The sequence below is a fragment of the Chelonoidis abingdonii genome, chromosome 4 (genome assembly GCF_003597395.2).
Source record: "Chelonoidis abingdonii isolate Lonesome George chromosome 4, CheloAbing_2.0, whole genome shotgun sequence".
Lineage (NCBI taxonomy): Eukaryota > Metazoa > Chordata > Testudines > Testudinidae > Chelonoidis > Chelonoidis abingdonii.
In genome coordinates this window covers 16,247,622-16,267,033 of record NC_133772.1, presented here as the reverse complement: position 1 = coordinate 16,267,033, position 19,412 = coordinate 16,247,622, and the positions used below count along the sequence as shown (strand labels likewise).

Below are 19,412 nucleotides of genomic sequence, written 5' to 3'. Positions count from 1 at the left end.
TTATCTCAGCACAGCCTGCATCCTGACCTGCAACCCACACACAGCTGGTGGAACTGACATAAGGAGTAGGCAAAGGGTGAGACTTTGAGGTGGTGGGACTAAGTGCACAGTGATATCCCAAGGCCTGGAGCAGGGTTGCAATTGGGGTCGCTGGGGCAGAAGTGCCTAGACCGTGGTCCCAGTGAGAGGATTTTTAATTCAGTTTCTCTGATTTTCTCCACATCCTCAGCGCTCCCAACACACCTCCTGCCTGCACTCTGCCCTACAACAATAGATCATTGGTTGGTTCCATTTTCACCAAAAAGGTTAGCGGAGATCAGACAACGAACATCAGTGTAAATGGGGTAGGATCTGAGTCTAAAATCGGGAAAGAACAAGTTTAAGAATTACATAGACAAGTTAAGTATCAGAGGGGTAGCCGTGTTAGTCTGGATCTGTAAAAGCAGCAGAGTCCTGTGGCACCTTATAGACTAACAGACATATTGGAGCATGAGCTTTCATGGGTGAATACCCCCTTCGTCGGATGCATGTTAGATAAGTTAGATGTCTTAAAGTCAGTAGGGCCTTGTGAAACACATCCTAGAATACTTAAGGGACTAGCTGAGGAGATCTCGGAGCCATAAGAGATTATCTCTGAGAACTTGTGGCAGACAGGAGAGATCCAAGAATAAACCTAATGTCAAACCAACCTAATATCCTTCTTCTATGAGGTAACAATCCTTGTGGATAGGAGGGAAGCAGTAGATGTGACATATCTCAGTTTTAGCAAGGCTTTTGATACTGTCTCACATGACCTTTTCATAAATGAACTAGGGAAATATAGCCTAGGTGAAACTATTGCAAGGTTCCAACTGGCTGGAAAACCATACTCAAGAGCAGTTGTTAATGATTCGCAGGCAAGCTGGAAGGACATATGTGTGCTAGGTCTGGTTCTAGCATAAATGATTTAGACAAAGGCATAGAGAGTATACTTATAAAGTCTGTAGACTATACCAAGCTGGGAGGGGTGGCAAATGCTTTTGAGGACTGGATTAGAATTCAAAATGGTCTTGACAAACTTGAGGAATGGTCTGAAATAAACAGGATGAAAATCAACAAGGACAAATGCAAAGTACACCACTCATGAAGGAATAATCAATTGCACAAATTCAAAATGGGAAATGGCTAACGAAGAATCCTAAAGAGTACTGCAGAAAAGGACGTGGGGTGATAGTGGATCACAAATTAATATGAGTCAACAGTGTAATGCTGTTGCAAACAAGAAGTGAACGTCATTCTGGGATGCGTGTGTAAGCAAGACACGAGAAGTAAGACACGAGAAGCTCTACTCAACACTCATAAGGCTTCAACTGGAGTGCTCCATCCCGTTCTGGGCACCACACTTTGGGAAAGATGTGGAAAACTGGACGAAGTCCGGAAGTGAACAACAAAATGATTAAAACAACAACGAGAAATCTGGTGGTGCCACTGGACTCCTCGTTCTTTTCGTAACAGAACGGTCACACAAATCTAGATTAATCTGCAGAAATTCTAGGATATTCTGAACAGCCCAAAAAACTATCTATTTTCAGTCTTGCAGCATGAGGAAAACAAAAGATTGCTGATGAGCACAAGAGGTTCGGACTCAGACAGTTTACATGGCGGTTGAGTTAGCGCCTTTGACAATAGATACGTTTTTTACCCACGAAAGCTTATGCCCAAATAAATCTGTTAGTCTTTTAAGGTGCCATTGGACTCATTGTTTTTGTGGATACAGACTAACACAGCTACCCCTCTGATAAAATGATTAAAGGTCTAGAAAACATAACCTATGAGGAAAGACTGAAAAAACTGAATTTGATTAGTTTGGAGAAGAGAAGATTGAGGGGGGCGACATGATGATAGTCTTCAAGTACATAAAAGGTTGTTATAAAGAGGAGGGTGATAAATTGTTCTCCTTAACCACTGAGGACTAGATAAGAAGTAATGGGCTTAAATTGCAGCAAAGGAGATTTAGGTTAGACAGTTGAAAAAAATTCCTAACCGTCAGGGTAGTTAAAGACTGGAACAAATTGCCTAGGGAGGCTGTGAAATCTCTGTCCTCGAAGGTTTTTAAGAGCAAGTAGAGAAACACCTTCTGAGGGATGGGCTAGCTAATACTTAGTGCTGCCTCAGTGTAGGGGACTGGACACCCTGGTAACTGGTGTGTGTGTGGCTTTGTGAACAGCTTGTTAATTATCTTCAGACCCATCCTAGCACATTGTTCCTGGGGTATCATACCAAAATGGTAGCACACTGTGTTCTGGTTCCTGTGTTATTATTTCAGCAACCATTTGTTGATGATAAAAAAAATAGAAACTAGTTAGGAAGGAAGGATGATCCAGTGGTTAGGGCATGACCCTGGGACTCTGTAGATGGTGGGTCAATTCCTAACTCTGGCACTGATTCCCTGTGTGACCTTGGGCAAGTCACTTAGCCTCTTTGTGCCTCAGTTCCCCACCTATACAAAAGGCATGATAACCCTGCCCTACCGCACAGGGGCAGGCCAAATACACTGAAGATTATGAGGTGCTCAGATGCTATAGTAATGGGGCTCATAAAAGAACTTTAGATAGATAGTTACTTAGTAGCATAGGACCAGAAATAGTCACAGGCTCTGCATGTTTGCAGCAGCCTGACGACAAATCTGCCATCTAATCTAGGCATTTCTGGGGCATCCCGCATGGTAAATAGGTATGGATTTCGTCACAGCCTATATCTAGCATAGTGAAAGGGCTATTGGTTATGGGGCTTTATGGTTCAGTATCACTGCTTCCAACTGAGCACCAGTGATCAGTGACGGGAGTGAAGTGAGTTTGCTGTGAGAGAAGAATCAAGCCCAGAGAGTCCAGAAACTGACGTGTCAGTGTAGGATGTTTTCTGATTGCCGAGCTGCCTAGTTGGCCAAAACAGCTAGGGGAGGCTTTGAGCACTCCTGGTATCTACTGCATTTTAGAGAAGTGGATGGGGGGAGGGGGGTTGATCAGAAACAATGTGGCTTTGTTCATGGGCCTTCCTCCAAGGTCCGTCCAGGAGACCAGTGAGATAGAGCACAGCATTCTCACCCCAGCTCATTAGGGACCCTTCAGAGTGCGGGTGGGTGGGGGTGAGAGAAGAGACAAGGAACATCTTTGCTGTATCCCCAAGCCATGCTGTTCCTTGCCAAGAGGGGACACAGTCCATAGCAAAGACAAGCCGTGTCATTGCCAAATGTGTGCAAAGATTCACAGCGATGAGCAGGGCATGTAGATTAGACAGCTGAAAAAAAAGGACTTATTTGTATTACTCTAGCCTCAACATGCCTGGGCCGAGATTAGCTCCCCATGGTGCTAGGTGCTGTACATACATATAAGATACAGTCCCTGTCTTGAAGAGTTCACAATCTAAACAGACAAAGGATAGAAGAAAGAAAATATTATAACCTCTTTTATAGATAGGGAACAGAGCACGGAGAGGGATGAAGTGACTTGACTAAGATTACACAGGAAGTGAGTCTGTGGTAGAGCCAGGATTAGAATCCTGCTCTCCTGAGTTCCAGCTCGGTGCCTTAACCACAAGACCAGCCTCCCTCCTTCCCTGAAGCAAAGCTGACATCAGACACCCTCTTGTGCCTGTGCAAAAGTTTTCAACATCGCCTTTCTCTGCCACCCTCTGCAATCAGTTTGTGCTTTAGATGCAAGGATGAGAGAAAAGCTGTCTTCTCTCTTTGTAACCGTACACCAGATCCCTTTAACAAGGGGGGGGGGGGGAAGCCCAGGAGGAGCCTGCAGATGACAAGTCAGGAGCATTATTCCCTCATCTGATGTAAATTATTTTTTCAGAGGGAGGCTGCTTCTGGTTAAGGCTCATTATACACAAAGGAAGACCATTTTTCTGCTGATGCTGACAGCATCAGTAGAAAAGGCCCAGCAGCTAATGAGGAGAATTTGCAGCTCGTCTTGGTCCCTTAGCTCGGAGGCTGGAATGGTCTTGCCAGTTCTCAGCTGGCAGAGTTTTCCCCTCAAGGCTGGCCAAACTCCCCCTGGAGAGAGGCATTTCCAGCAATCCACTGCAGTTGCAATGGGAATCATCCGAAGAGATTTTCTATATAGGTCATATATCTATTTGCTTTGGTAAATATGGCTCTTTAATATATATGGTTTGCACACGGCCCTCTCTAAAACACACACACACACACACACACACACACACACACACACACACACACACACTAATAGCGTTTGGGCTTATTCCTCAGCCACGCATGAGTTCGGGGCAGATGGAAAACAGAGCAAAGGTGATTCTAAGACAAAGGGCTGCTTTAAAGGGCTGGAGCAACTAGGGCCATTCTGCCAGCCGGGCAAGATTTGCTGGAGCACAAGGAGCACAGCCTCACCCCCTGCCCATTCCTCATCATGCCCTTTATGCAGAGGGTGGGGAATGGCTGGAATGGAGCCAACCAGGAGATTCCCCTGCACAAGGAGACTTCCCAACTGCCCCTTTTCTGTGGCCAGTCAAGTCAATAGCAAAGCTCCCAATGACTTTGTTGAAGCAGAAGCAGGTCCTTAGAGCAGCTTCTTCTGGTTTATTGTATGTAATGACAGGAGATATTTTGTTTGCCCATACGGCCATGTATGTTACAGCAATATGATTTTGCAGCCAGAGAACACCCTTCATCCTAAGCAGCTTTACAGATAGTTTATCTACAGAAAAAAACCTCCTCCGCCTATGAAATGCAGCAACCTCTAGGGTGGAGGCAATGTCAAAAAGCAGGGAGGGGAAGTTCGTATCAGAGCAAACAGCTGCAAACACAAAAAGCACCAGGTAATCTTTAATGCCCAAGTGCAGCAGCTAAGGACATCAGTAGTACTTGACTCTTCTACCTGGGAAGGACGAAAGGCTGAGCTGCCCCTGCTGGGACTAAAACCTGTGGTTTCAGGAAGTCTAGTAATGCCAGACCTGAGACTTCGCTCTTTAAGCCATTTACATGCAGACTCTTCCCTCCATTACTGCAGAGAAAGCCGGCCTGTGGTTAAAGCTATGGCACAGCCTGCCAGGGCTGCGGAGGAGCAGGAAATAGCCCTGAGACTAGAAAGCTTTTATTGCTTTCCATGCTGGAAAGCAAACTGGTCTGGGCAGTTTATTCCCTTAGATCTGGTCTCCTGCAGCTCCAAGCCATCCTTTGCTGAGGACTCCATGTGGTTTAAAAGTCTGTTCACTGACAGCCCAGCTAGGATAATAGGGGGGTTTCGTTTGCCAGCTTGCATTCTCCGGCATCATTACTGGGCCACAAGCTCTGAAGAGGCAAAACTAAAGCCACCTTTAAAGTCCCACCAAGTATGAGTAATTCCGTCATGGAGAGACTGACACTTAATGGTGATGAATGACAAATGGGTTGACTTAAGTCACCGGCCAGCCATTGCTCCAGTGTCCCCCGAGCATCCTTGTTTTGCTAGGAGCTCAGAACACACAGGAGCAAAATGAGAGTTAGCAAAGGAAAAAGCCAAAGTGGAGGGCCGCAGATGGCTCAGGGGCAAGGAGGCTTTCACTAGCGGCTCGTTCTTAGAGCCTGTTAGACTGTTTGGTGGCCCATTCAAAATCAAGAAGATGGGTCTCAGTCTAGTTCCCAGAGCACACGTGTCCACATCACAAAAACTAGCCACTAGCACTAACTGGCCACCCCAAGAAGGACAGAACAGGCCATGGAGACTGAACAGAATCTTTTCCCTCCTAGATGTGGTCCCACCAGGTGAGACACATGAGCAGGACAGCACTTGTCCTGTGGCTATGCAGAAGATGTCAGTCACCATGGCACCTTTCCCAACAGGCTGATTTATTACCTGTGTTGCTGTAGCGTCTAGGAAACCCAGTCACGGACCAGGCCCCAGTGTCCTAGATGCTGTACAAATACAGAACAGAGATGGTCCCTGCCCCAAAGAACTTACAAGCTCTCAGTTCCTTAATCCCCACTGGTTCCCCCTTTCGTTATTCCTCAGACCCATCCCTACACTTTATTTGTCCATGTATTTTGCTGGCCTCTATTTTTGGGGGCCCCTCCAGTCCTCTCTAATGGAGATGGAAGCTTTGGGGTCATTTCAGGGGTCCCAGGCCTTCCACAAAGGTTACATAGGCTTGCACCACAGCTGGGCAAACATATTCCATTAAAATCCCCCCATTTGTGGATTCTTCTTTTTTTTAAAAAAAGTTGCATTTTGTTTGACATTTTTCAGCTCCCCAAATGGGAGGAAGCACCAGCACATTTGGAGGTTTTCATCATAAAAGCATAAAAACATTGTCAGCAGGGAAATTTGGCAAAACCAAACCGTTTTCAAAATCCCCTTCCCTCTCCCCTTCCAAATTTCTATTTACCCTGTTCAGACGGCCCCAGCTGGCAGCCTTTTGCCAGCCACTTAAATATAATACCAAAAATTAAGCTCTCGACTTGATTGCCGGCCCCAGCCACTTCACTGAGTATCATCAGGATTTTTATTAGTATTTCAAGAGCTTTTCTTGGCCGCTCTCTAATATTCTTCGAACATGAGCTCCCCAGAACATGGGGTCAAGGGGAGTTACTTATATCCTGCAGCAAGAGGATAAGGCTCCTGTCTTTCTTGGCAAGAGTCCCCAGTGATGTCGGTATGCAGGAAATGGAATAATCCAGGGGGCTCCTGACTTGCGTTCAGATAAACCCAGCTGTTGCACAACACTGACCCATTCAGGAGACACACTACCCCAGGGAAGTGTGAGGGACTGGGCCCAACAGCAACCACAAGGCTTGTCATGTGAATGTGCAAAGAAGCATGAAAGGAAGGACAAACGAAAGAGGGGCTTGCTCCCCTTTTCCTTCCCCAGCACAGCAAGGATTCAACAGCTCTCCACCACCCACCGCTCCCCCAGACACCAGGGGGTGTTTTGGGTGCACCAGGGCAGGCTCGCTGAGGTTCCTACGTGCAGCCAGCCGGCCACTGCTTGCTCACTCACTTTTGCAAGAACTCTTCCAGGCCGCAGAGCTTGAGCACAAAGTCATCCACATCAATGCCGAGCAGCTCATCGTATGTGTAGCACAGAGTCTGGTAGATGAGCAGATCCACCGTGGAGGAGCCTGTAGGGGTGGAGAGGGAACAAACCCCACAGGGCAAGAGCCTCAGGCCATGATTCTCTGGGGCTCCCCACCCCACCCGCTTCTCTCGGATCAGTGACTGAGACTCTACTCGCCATAATCCCTCTCTGCACCCGGCTGGAGGTGGAGTCATGTGAGGAAGCGCACGCTGCCTCCACAGTTCCCCATTCCTGCATGGCAAGACCCCAGGCAGTGTCTAAACCATGCGGCGAGCCACCGCCTAGGGCAATGGTTCTCAACCTTATCATTGTGGACCGCATATGCAGCTCTCTGTGTGTTATGTGGGCCACATCCACACAATATCTATACTACTCGTATGGCCCTGAAGATATCACATGGGCCGCAGTTGTATGCTGACTGGGCCACAAGCAGTCCATGGCCCATCAAAGTCAGTGGAGACACTCTTATTAACTTCAATGGGCTTTGGATCAGGCCTGTAATTTAAGGCTTATCCTGCCTTAGTCGTATCCAAGCAACCACATCCAAAAGAGAACTAGAGACCTTGGTGCACATGCAGTGATGGAAAGTGAAAATGAGCTGAGACACCTGCACCTGGATCTCAACCCCACTCTGGCCTTCTTGGATGCAGCATTTGATGCTGCCCATCACAGGGGGACGCTGAGAAATTCAGAACCCAGGGTTTAGATGGGCGGCCCCACCTCTAGCACATATCTGCCCATGGGGGCAACACAGACACTCTCTCCTCTGGGAGAGGAGCCACTGTCACCAGGATCATGTCTGTCCCATAGGAACTGAAAGATGAATTTGCAGGAGAGGCAGAAGACACCACCGCTTGAGCTGCTAATGGCAGCCATCTTAGCCCCCTCATTGCTGCGGGGACCGGCGGAGGTGTGGGTTTCTCGCCACACGAGGATATCGTGTTCACAGGTGGACGCGAGGGCAGCAAAGCACCATACTTACCACCCTAGCAGAGACTTACAGTCACAGGTGAAAGTGAGTGGTTCCTGCATGCTGTCGCATACCACGGTCACCTTCAGACTGATGCCGTGGCCCAGGTGCTCAGGGCTGAGGTTGACCGTGCTCCAGACAAAGCCAGTGAGGGAATAGTCCTTGGTGCTGTAGCCAGATCTCAAGCTGCAGGCAGAAGCGGGGGAAGGGACAGAAGAGGAGTTAGAGATCCCTACCCCATTCCACACAAGGCTTTATCCCTCACTGTATGGTGGATTCTCCCCTTCCTCTCTCCTCCTTTCCATAGAGGCACCAGAGGACTCTCTCCTGGCCTCTTCTCGTCCCTTTACAACCTCGCTCTAAGAGATCTCATCGGCTCACATGGCCGACACCAGTGACTCCCACCATCTACCTCTCTCTCCAGCTCACTTCCCTCCATGCACTCCTGCATCTCGGCCTGACTCTTTGATATCTCCTCAAGGGTGTCTCATGGCCAGCCTGAGCTTGACGTGACCCAAACTGAGCTCCATCTCCTCGGGTCCATGCCATCTAATTTCTCCTGCTCCCCTCTTTCTCTGTCACCATCAGCACAGCCTTCCTTCAAGCAGTTCAGGCCTGTAGCTTGTGTCTTGGACTCCAGCCTCTCTCTCTAGCTGAGATACCATTTTTCATTTCTCCTGTTTTTCATTTCTCCCATGTGCCACTGTGCATCCTTGCAAGCCACCCCTTATGCATGGAACGCCCTCTCTGAATTAATCTGAAAGGCCACCTCCCGCTCCAGAACTAAAGCTTCAATGCGTAAGGAAAATTGCCAGTTGGCAATGACTAAGCAGGTGGCCAGCAGGGATCACAGATATCATGCTTAATATTAACTTGAAACCAGCTAATAGTGCAGCTAGCCAGACAGCAGGCCCCCATTTGCCTGCCTTGGTGCATTCAGTTTCCTTATGTCGGGAAACCATCCACCTAAGAGAGTCCTAAATGGTCTTAGTTCCCCCTCTTGCTTCCCCCTCCTTCCGTCACCTACATGCAGCAATGTAGCCCTGAATGTTAAGAAGATATTTACCGTCTCCCCACGCTGTCCCTCTATAAAGCTCTCCCAGCCCCATAGTGTTGAACAGAGCAGAAAGGGGCATCATTATGTTGTCTCCCCGAATGCCTCTTTTATAGCTTTCGAACACCAACAGGGTGCCACCCCCACCCTCCTCCCCTGTGCTGCTTTGCACGGAATTGTGCCAAAGATTCCAATCACTGCCCAGCACAAATGAGCTTGTCATCACATCACTCGCACCCCAGGAATGACCCTTTCCCGGCGCCACTGCTTAGCCACCACACAGCATAAACAGCGGAGACAAGAAAAGGCATGTCTTCCTTCTCCCAAGATTAAATAAGGCACAGCAATTAAATCCCAAAGGCATTTCAACCACCAGTGCACTGACAGACCTCCAAGTTATGGCCTGTGCTGCAGGACAGTTAATTGAGGGGAGACCCCAGAAAGACAGCTTGAACGTGTCTCAATCCCTCCCAGTTACTTACACATCTAGCATATGGCAGAAAGCAGCCACCTCTTCGTCCCTCTCCTCGGAGACCTCAAACAGCTCATAGCCATTAGCTAAGGAGTGCGGTCGGGAGACAACCTGGCACGGAAAGAGAGCAAGAGATGCAGGGATAATAGCAAGAAGGCTCATGCAAACAGCAGCCAATGGAGTGGAAGGGCCCCATTTCCCACTGTGCTGAGCTCATTTCCAAGTCACGGTGGGATGCTTCTTACTCCCTCCTCCCCGCTCCTTGTAACATGCATAGGCCATGTCTTCACTGCAGTCTACCCTCAAGTTGGGCGACCAAGACACAGTTCCTCTCCCTTTCGCTGGATCCAGTTGTGAGAGATGCAAAGATTTCTGGGTGTGCATCTCAGGGTTCATAGCATCACAGCTCACTTGGTCACTCTGGGCCTGCTTTCGCTGAGCATTGTGGGACAACTTGGCCAGCCCCATGAGGATAGGGTGACCAGATAGCAAATGTGAAAAATCGGGACGGGGGTGGGAGGGTAATAGGAGCTTATATAAGAAAAAGTCCCAAACATCGGGCCTGTCCCTATAAAATCGGAGCATCCGGTCACCCTACATGAGGGATTGTGGGCAAAAGTGGTAGAGGCCTGGGAAATTCATCAGCCAGCCAGACAGAAGCTGGTGTGGTGTTACCGCCGCTGTTGTTGGAGACTGTTCCCCTCTGAGCATTGCTATTACAAACGGCAGAGAGGGGCTAACACATTTAATGGAAATTTCTAGGGATTTCTCCTTTGACTAGGGAGCAAGGTAAGATGCGGCATGTGGAGAAGGAGTACAGTAATTAGAGTGGGTTGAAATGTTTTCATTGTATGTTTTTTTTAAAAATGGCTTTCCAACCAAAATTAAAGTTTCTACAGGAAATTTTCATTTGCACTGAAATTCTGAGTATTTTACCAGTAAAAAAGTACTCCCCCACCCCATCCCTTTCTCCCCTGATCAGCCCCAATTTTCCAGTGGAAACAAAAGTGACCAGGGGAGGAGGGGAACTGAAACACTGAAACTAAAAATAAGTTTCAGTTTTTGTTTTGCTGAAAAACAGACAAAAATTCAGTAACATTTTTTGAATAAAATGAACACTTTTAATTTTATTTACAATTTTTGTGGGAAATGTTGCATTTTCTGACCAGCTCTAACAGTGATGAACTGCAGAACTCATTGCTTCTGGATATAAAAGAAGGCAAAGAACTAAAATAGTTTAAAAAGAAAGGATCTGAGTTTTATGGTAGCCTTTCAACCCTCATGCTTCAGGGTATAAACCAGCCACTAACAGATGGGGTCAGGAAAATACTTCTCCTAAGGACAGGTGGTTCCATAAATGTCCATTATGGGGTTTCTTGTGCCCTCTTCTGAAGCAGCTGTGCTGGCCACCGTCACAGATGAGATATGGGTTACCAACTTTCTACTCACACAAAACTGAACACTCTTGCCCCGCCCGCTTCCTCTGAGGCCCCACCCCCTGCTCACTCCATCTCCCCTCCCACTGTCGCTTGCTCCTCCCACCCTCACTTACTTGCTCATTTTCAGTGGGCTGGCTCAGAGAGCTGGGGTGCAGAATGGAGTGAGGGCTCCGGCTTGGGATGCAGGCTCTGGGGTGGGGCCAGAAATGAGGAGTTCAGGGTGCAGGAGGGGGCTCCAGGCTAAGACAGTGGGTTGGGATGTGGTAGGGGGTGAGGGCTTTCATTGGGGGTGTGGGTTCTGGGGTGGGGCCAGGTTTGGGGAGTTTGGAATGCAGGAGGGTGCTCTGGGCTGGGACCAAGGGGTTCAGAGGGTGGGAGGGGGATCAGGGCTGGAGCAGGGGGTTGGAGTTGGGTGAGGGCTCCAACTGGGGGTGTGGACTCTGGGGTGGGGCTGGGGTTGAGAGGTTTGGGGTGCAGGAGGGTGCTCCGACCGAGGGGTTCAGAGGGTGGGAGGGGGATCAGGGCTGGGGCAGGGGGTTGGGGTTCAGTGAGGGCTCCGCCTGGAGGTGTGAGCTCTGGGGTGGGGCTGTTGATGAGAGGTTTGGGTGCAGGAGGGTGCTCTGGGCTGGGACCGAGGGGTTTGGAGGGTGAGAGGGGGATCAGGGCTGGGGCTGGGGCAGGGGGTTAGGGCTCCTCCTGGCGGTGTGGGCTCTAGAGTGGGGCTGGGGATGAGGGATTTGGAGTGCAGGAAAGGTATCAGGGCTGTGGCAGAGGGTTGGGGCACAGGGTGGGGTCTGAGGGCTCTGGCTGGAGTGCGGGCTCTGGGGTGGGATTGGGGGGATTGGGGTGCAGGAGGGTGCTCCAGACGGGGACCTAGGGGTTTGAAGGGCAGGAGGGGGATCAGGGCTGGGGCAGTGAGTTGAGGCATGGGAGGGGGTGAGGGTGCAGGTTCTGGGCGGCATTTACCTCAGGCAGCTCCCAAAAGCAGAGGCATGTTCCCTCTCCAACTCCTATGTGGAGGTGTGGCTAGGCAGCTCTGCATGCTGTCCCGTCCACAGATGTTGTCACACAGCTCCCATTGGGTGCAGTTCCCAGCCAATGGGAGATGCGGAGCCAGCGCTTGGGGTGGGGGCAGTGTGCGGAGCCCCTTGGCTGCCCCTATGCCTAGGAGCTAGAGGGAGGACATGCTGCTGCTTCCAGGAGTCACGTGGACCCACGGCAGTCAGGGAGCCTGCCTTAGCCTTGCTGTGCTGCCGACCGGACTTTTAAGGGTCCGGTCAACAGTGCTGACCAGAGCCGCCAGAGTCCCTTTTCGATCAGGCGTTCCAGTTGAAAACCAGACACTTGGCAACCCTAGATGAAATATCAAGCTAAGTAGTCCATTGATCTGATCTGATATAGCCATTCTGCCTCTCTGCCATACGAAGTTTTGGTGTCACTCTTACCACCAGTCTGAGTGATGGCATACTGATGACATGGAGAGGATGTATGCACTTCCTTTGATGATGCCCAAAGGCTGGACGTATGAGGGACAGCATAGCTACTCTGCTGAGACAGGGTTTATACTTTGGAGGTTAACAGAAGGGGATATGAAACGTGCTCACATACACGTATATTCTAGGGGCAAAGTGGAGCAAGAAATAGAGTCAGGACTCTTGGATTCTATCCCTGACACTAATTTGGGTCCAGTATCTAGGGTGGATTTTCAAATGTGCCTGTTAGTCTTGGGTGCCCAGCTGGAGACACATTGGCCTGAATTGAAGAGGTGCTAAGCTACATGCAAGTGCCCATCACCTCTGAAAATCTCCCATGTCGGGCATCCAAAAACTGAGGGCACTTGAAAATTTAGGCTTCTAGGCCCTGGCCAAGTTCACACAGTGAGTCAGTGGCCAAGCTGAGCAGGGAAGCCAGGAGCTCAGAAATAGGGTGACCAGACAGCAAATGTGAAAAATCAGGACGGGATGGGGGTAATAGGAGTCTATATAATAAAAAGACCCAAAAACTGGGACAGTCCCTATAAAATTGGGACAGCTGGTCACCCTACTCAGGCACGCCAGTCTTCAGTTTTGCTACAAGATTATGCTCCCACCAGCGGGCTTTGGAGCTGCTCAGCTGGAGGATGCTAGAGAAATGCAGAATGTTATTGCTACTGAACACACAGGGCATCTCCTACTTGGAGTGTAATACACGATATGTAGCTAGCACACAAGAGGCTAAATCCTCAGACCTCATAAACAACCCTGTGTGTTACTGGATCAGCACAGAGGGGATTAAAAGCTGCTTTTCCTTAGGGGAATCTTCAGCTGGCATAGGACCAGCATCCCAGTACTCCTGGCCAGCGGATGGAGACGCTCTCTGCTGGCATAAGTTAGAACAGTTCTCAGGCTACCCTCACTTGTGCTGCGGGGCAGTTTAGTCTCCAGCAGCACAGCGGCCTGGGAAAGGGCAAGTTGGCTGGCACAAAGCCATCTATGTCCCCCCAAGTGCCATAGAGCCTTGGGCTTGGCTTCACACTTCAGGTATAAGCCTGTGAAGTAAGCAGTTCATCCCACCTTGTGCACCAGTACAGTGAATGCTACAAGTGGCTAACAATTATTTTCATGGTCGTGTTAATACAAAGACAGAAAAGAGGAAGAGAATCAGAGTCACAGCAACTAGAGATGGAAAAGCTTTGGCAGGTCCCATCTGACCAGTGCAGAACAGTTCCTCATGGAGCATTTTCAGCACAACGGCTAGTCATAGATTCATGAGTACAAGGCCAGAAAGGACCACTGTGATCATCTAGTCCAGAGGTCAGCAACATTTCAGAAGTGGTGTGCCAAGTCTTCATTTATTCGCTCTAATTTAAGGTTTCGGGTGCCAGTAATACATTTTAACCTCTTTAGAAGGTCTCTTTCTATAAGTCTATAATATATAACTAAACTATAGTTGTATGTAAAGTAAATAAGGTCTCAGAATGTTTAAGAAGCTTCATTTAAAATTAAATTAAAATGCAGAGCCTCCTGGACTGGCCAGGACCCGGGCAGTGTGAGTGCCACTGAAAATCAGTTCGTATGTCGCCTTCGGCACCCATGCCATAGGTTGCCTACCCCTGATCTAGTCTGCCCTCCTGTATAACACAGGCTAGAGAACTGCCCCATAATCATTCCTTTGAACCAGAGCAGATCTTTTCATCTACTTGTAAAACAGCCAAGCAAAGAGACCTCCACTGCTATCCAAGTGGTGACTATTCCACAGGACTATATTAGTATTTGTACTACAGTAAAGCCTAGCAGCCCCAAATAAGATCAGAGCCCCTTTACGCTAGGTGCTGTACATACGCATAGTAAGAGACAGTCCCTACTTTCAAGAGCCTGTCATCCAAACAGACAAGATGGAGAATGAGGCAAAGTGACTTGCCCAGGGTGAAGCAGCAAGGCAGAGGCAGGAATAGACCACAAATAGCCCGGTGCTCTCCCATCTGGACTGCGTGGCCTCTCCATAGAAATAAAGCACATCCAAATGTCAAAAACTAATGAAGAAACTTCCTGGTGCTTCGAACCATGAAACAAGAGGAACATCCCCCAAAGGGGTTTCCATTCCAGCATAGGCCCCCATTTTCCTACCTCCTGTTTAAAATCTCTCTCCCCCTTCCCTCCTGAATGCCAGCTGGGCATGCAGCAGCCTGCCATGTGCCACACTCAGTCTCGCGCTGTGCGTGCGTGTGCGTGCATGGGTCTCAGAGCTTCACTCGCTCATTCTGAGCAGACAATGGGTCCACTGTCAGAGCAATTAACCCACCAAAGAGCAAAAGGGAGGGAGAGAAAGGGGGAGAACACAACCACCGCTAAAGACTATTTTAATGCTCTTTCATGATTAGTTTCTGGCTCCGATTAAACAGAGAGTGACTTACATAACCCCCCCCAGCGGCCCCCAGCTGCATCTTTCACTGATGGAGGAGAGGGGGGTCCTGCAGGACTTAAGAGGGAAGGCGACTTCACTTGTATTTATATCCCTCTGGTCCTGGAGGCATGGTCCTCGGCATCACATCCGAGAAGGATCCTCACCGCTCCCCCCACACACTTTCCCTGATTAGCTGCTGATACCATGTGCTGGGGTGTGGAGGGGATATCCCCAGCCACAGAGTCTTGGGAGGAAATGTGCTGCAGCCCCCTTTCCAGCAGGAATCCTGCTAGGACAGCACCAGGAAGAGCCCAGGAATGTATATATATATATATATTTTAAAGGGGATGGCAGGGGAAGAAAGCAAGGTTGGATCCAAAGGATATTTTGGGACCCTCCTCTGCCCCAGCAGGAAAGCAGTCACACTGCTGCTTACAAGGAGACTCCAGTCTCTTTCCTGCGGATCTTGTGACATTTCACAAGCTGTTAGCCTCGCTACCGGGAAGAGCAGATAGAACAGTCAGGGCTGGAGACGGAGATCCTGCCTGGCTGGGGAAGGCTTTTGCTGGACACCACTTTTAGCTTAGACTTTCCCCCGGACCTTATAAATATCACAAAGAGTTGTAATCTCCAGGGCTGCAGTTCAAGGAAGCACATGGACGCCTGTGTCACAACAACCAGCAGCACTGTATGGGCAGTGCCAAAGTGCCCTGGTCAGAAACTTTGTTTGTTGGGGTAGCAACCCATATCGATAGGGATGGATTCCCGAATGATCCTGGGCAGATTTTAAAAGGCATCTTAGGTCTGAGTGCTAAAGACCTGCAGCTGAGTCTTAAAATCAAGGTCCTGAATGCTGGTGGTCAATGGCCCGTCAAGGCCACATGGCAATTTTGCAGCAATAAGGATCCTGGCATTCTGCGATGAAAGGTTTAGCATCACTGGGCATGGTGTACCTGCAGGAGTGGGGAGGGGGAGAGCAGGTGCAGATGGGGGGAAAGGGCTCTCAGAGCTCAGGAGCATTCCCTAGATCAGTGCTTGTCAAACTGGCATGCGGAGCGCTTTGCTCAGGGTCTGCACAGACCCAGCTGATCACAAGGTGCCAGCTCCTCTTCCTTCATTCCAGCTGCCATAAGTACAGGAAACACTTCTCCCCTATTGCTTTCTGATGCCAGCAATGGCTGTAGTTGCCCCAGGGAAGTTATGCAAGTGCGAATGGCAGGGGAAGTGGGTGATGGCAGATGAGAGCGGAGGGAATTATGAGACCACCTCTTGCTTTAGCAACAGCTCACACTAAGGAAGAGTTTGAGAATCCTTGCCTAGCCCCACAAATTCATTTGGTGGCCGTGGCCACACCCAGAACTGCACAGTGAGGCCCAGATGTTGCCTGAGCTGAAATGAGAGAGAGAATCTGTGCTTGGGAAGAGGGGAATGTGCACGAGGTCTCTAGCATCTGGGCAGATCGTTTCATAGCAATATCACAACCAGCTGCTGACTGGGCTGTCACATGATTTGCATTTCCTCACTCTGATCTACCCTCCGGAACGGTTAAGGCCACAGCCTCATGATCCAACACCCCCTGGGCAATGTGTTTTCAGGAAAGGGATCTTACTGACGCCCCCAGGGAAAGGGGCCAGAGCCAATCACAGACATCCTTAATAAAGATGCATAAACAACACATTGGCAACACAGAATAACACAGGGAGCCAGAGTCAAGCTGGTTTCCCTACAGTAGTCAGAGGACAAAGGAAGTGGAGAGAGACACACACACAGATTATTTGCATGAAGAGAGAAGCCTGAGGAGGTCAGGCTGTCTCTGTGCAAGGCCACATCCCAGCTCCTCTGGTATGCATCACTTCCCTGGCTCTTGCTGCCTCGCACTCATTACATCTGCGCCCTGGCCATCTATTCTAGTAGACCATCCTCCAGCAGCAGGCCTGGCCTCAGCTGTGCATAGTGCTAGTTCACAGACACACCATGAGCCCTGCCCTGCCAAGCCAGCACCCGCTTCCCCCATTGACCTCTGCAAATGGGGCCCCATCAAATCGCTCGGGCCTCAGACTCCTCTTCACCTCCTGCCCTGCCCCCTGTCCCTACAATATGGGGGTATACCAGCCAGATCTCAATTCTGTTGTGTTCTCTCCAGTTTTTCCAGCAAGGCCTCCCTCACACACCTGAACATGGCCCAGCCCCCATCTATGGTGATGGTAGAAGGGGTGAGGGCTCTCTATGGGTATGTCTACACTGAGCACTAAGCTGGGCTTGAGACCAAGCCCGCCTTCCGTCCACACACAGATCTGACTAACATTAGCAAGCACTCATTTTGCATTGTGGATGCAAGTCAATTCACAGATCCGAGTCAGAAGTGGTGCAGTATGGATGTGTTTGCGCAGCTGAGACACGGGTCCAGCAATTGTCAACACAGGTTTACAGTGCAGTGTGGACTCTCAAACATGCTTGGAAACACTGAGTCCACAAGCATGGGTCCTTGGACCCAGATTTACAATGTAGTGAAGACAACCCTGTAAGGCTGCTAATGGAGGTGTAACCCACTCCTAATTGAATCCTATAGGTCAAGCTTAGAAAGGGCAGTTGTGAATGGGTAGGAGCAGCCTAGGATTGGGGTGGGGTTCACACCTGCTTCTCTCAGCCCAGCCTCTAAGGAGAAAGCCAAAAGCCTCTTACCGGATCCACGGAGATCCTGCGGTTCTTGTTGGGTGCCATGTTCTTCCGGTTGCCGAACTTAGAGATGTAGGTCCTGGGAGGGACTTGGGGTGGCATGGTCTTGCTCCGAGCCACTGGCTTTCCAGTGGTCTCCTTCTCAAAGATGCTCCTGCCTTCCTTCCAGCCCCAGGTGGCCTCTCTCAGCAGATCCGTGTCATAGGTGGACTTCAAGTTGAGGCGAGTGATGGCGTCATTGATGCCGTCGTAGTCCATGGCACCATAGGGGTCTTCCTCTGAAATCCTGCGGGCCAGCAGCTTTCCATCGGACAGCTCGTGGGCTGAGGAGAACATGTTGATGTCTCTGGGCTGAGGTCCTTTGTAGGACAGTGAGGAGCTTTTGAGGGAAGAGTGATTCACCTCAGAGGAGTTCCAGATGGAGAGGCGAGGGGGCAGCAGGGGAGGGGAGAACTTCTTGGGGGAGCCATCTTGGCCCGAGGTCCCGTTGAGTGGCTCGCTGAGGAAGTCTTCCCCCGAGCCATCAAAGATGTACAGGTAGTCACTGGCGAGAGGGCCCTTCAGCCAAGGCTGGTTCTCCAGCTCTGGTGGTGGGACAGATGAGGTAGAGTTGTTGGAGCCAGGAGCTCTCGAGCTCTCTTGAACCGAGAGGGAGTTGTAGTTGAGGGTGGGGTCCGAGCCAGAGAGACCTCGCATTAATTTGATGCTGTGGCAGTCATTCCTGACAGCGGATTTGTTGTAATCCAGAGCCGGGTCATCCCAGGAAATGAGGGAGCGGTCATTGTTTTGCTTGGCCTGACTCTCCTCCTTGTCCTGCCTTAGGCGGGACAGAGCATCATACTCCATCTGCAGGGCTTCAGCCAGAGCCAGCTCCTTCGGGCTGATCCCCACTGACTCCAAAGACTTCCAGTGCTCTCCATTGCCTCTGGTCGCAGACATCTCTCAGGAGAACAAGTGCCAGGGACCAGCTGCTACTTCCTGCTGGGCTCAGGGGTTAGGAACAAAGACATACTGCACCACCAGTGACCTGCAGGAGAGAGCGACAAAGATAGGGTCAGCATACCAGCACACTGGCTACTGCTTCACCAAAGGCTTAGCTATAATAAGGATGTTGCTTTTATACAGAGCCTGACTTTCGGAAGTACTGAGCATCCACAACTCTGATCAGAGACAATGGGACAGCCTGGTACCCAGGACTTCTGGAAATCAAGCCCCTGTAGTCCTGGAACCTATAGCGTTCTCCTGCCCCGTGGCAGTAAGAGAATGAAGCAGAATCTCAGGATTACTCAATGGCACTCGCTTCCCCTTGCCTCTCAAAGTGCTGTCCAAATTAACTGATCCCACAAACGTAGCAGTGATTTTAAATGGAGGGATTGCTAAGCGGAGGAGAGGCCTAATGCATTCTAACCCTAGAACACTGTGGGTTCAAAACTTTGACTCAGACAGAAGTATTATTGATTATCCACTGCAAATGGATTTCCATCTCCGCTGCAAGCTCCTTGGGGCAGGATCAGTCCATGACTTTGCACAGTGCCCAGCACGATGCAGCCCTGATCTCAGGCTGTGTGTTATTACATTGTGATAGCTCTCTTGATGCAAAATCCTAGGGTGGGGACAAGGCACACGTAGCTTTTATCTCACCGAAAGTAGCTGAGGCCAACTCCAAATGGAAGGGATGGGGTGACCTCAACTAGCTGCATCAAGGTAAAAACTATCAGAGCCCTGGTCTCCATTACCTTGCTGTAAAGACACACCTTTTGTGCAGAGAAGACTTGGCCCCCATGCGCTTCCTCCATACAAATAATGAAATGGCTAAGAAGGCTACCTGAGCATCTTAGATAATCCCAGGTCTCCCACAGTTAC

The 19,412-nt window shown here is 49.8% G+C and overlaps 1 protein-coding gene across 3 annotated transcripts in view; it reads right to left on the bottom strand.

Moving 5' to 3' along the window:
- PIK3C2B (phosphatidylinositol-4-phosphate 3-kinase catalytic subunit type 2 beta) overlaps nucleotides 1-19,412 on the bottom strand; it is a 79,806-nt gene that overhangs the window by 36,954 nt on the left and 23,440 nt on the right. Inside the window, exons 2-5 of one of the 3 annotated variants that reach the window (XM_032785787.2) lie at nucleotides 17,556-18,576; nucleotides 9,563-9,663; nucleotides 8,058-8,212; nucleotides 6,979-7,099 (exon numbers count right to left, since the gene is read on the bottom strand). In XM_032785787.2, the coding sequence (XP_032641678.1) occupies nucleotides 6,979-7,099; nucleotides 8,058-8,212; nucleotides 9,563-9,663; nucleotides 17,556-18,488 (1,310 nt within the window). In that variant the 5' untranslated portion in view covers nucleotides 18,489-18,576. Of the gene's footprint in view, nucleotides 1-6,978; nucleotides 7,100-8,057; nucleotides 8,213-8,438; nucleotides 8,780-9,562; nucleotides 9,664-17,555; nucleotides 18,577-19,412 lie in introns of those variants that run through there. The other 2 variants (XM_032785788.2, XM_032785789.2) reach the window with 2 other exon arrangements.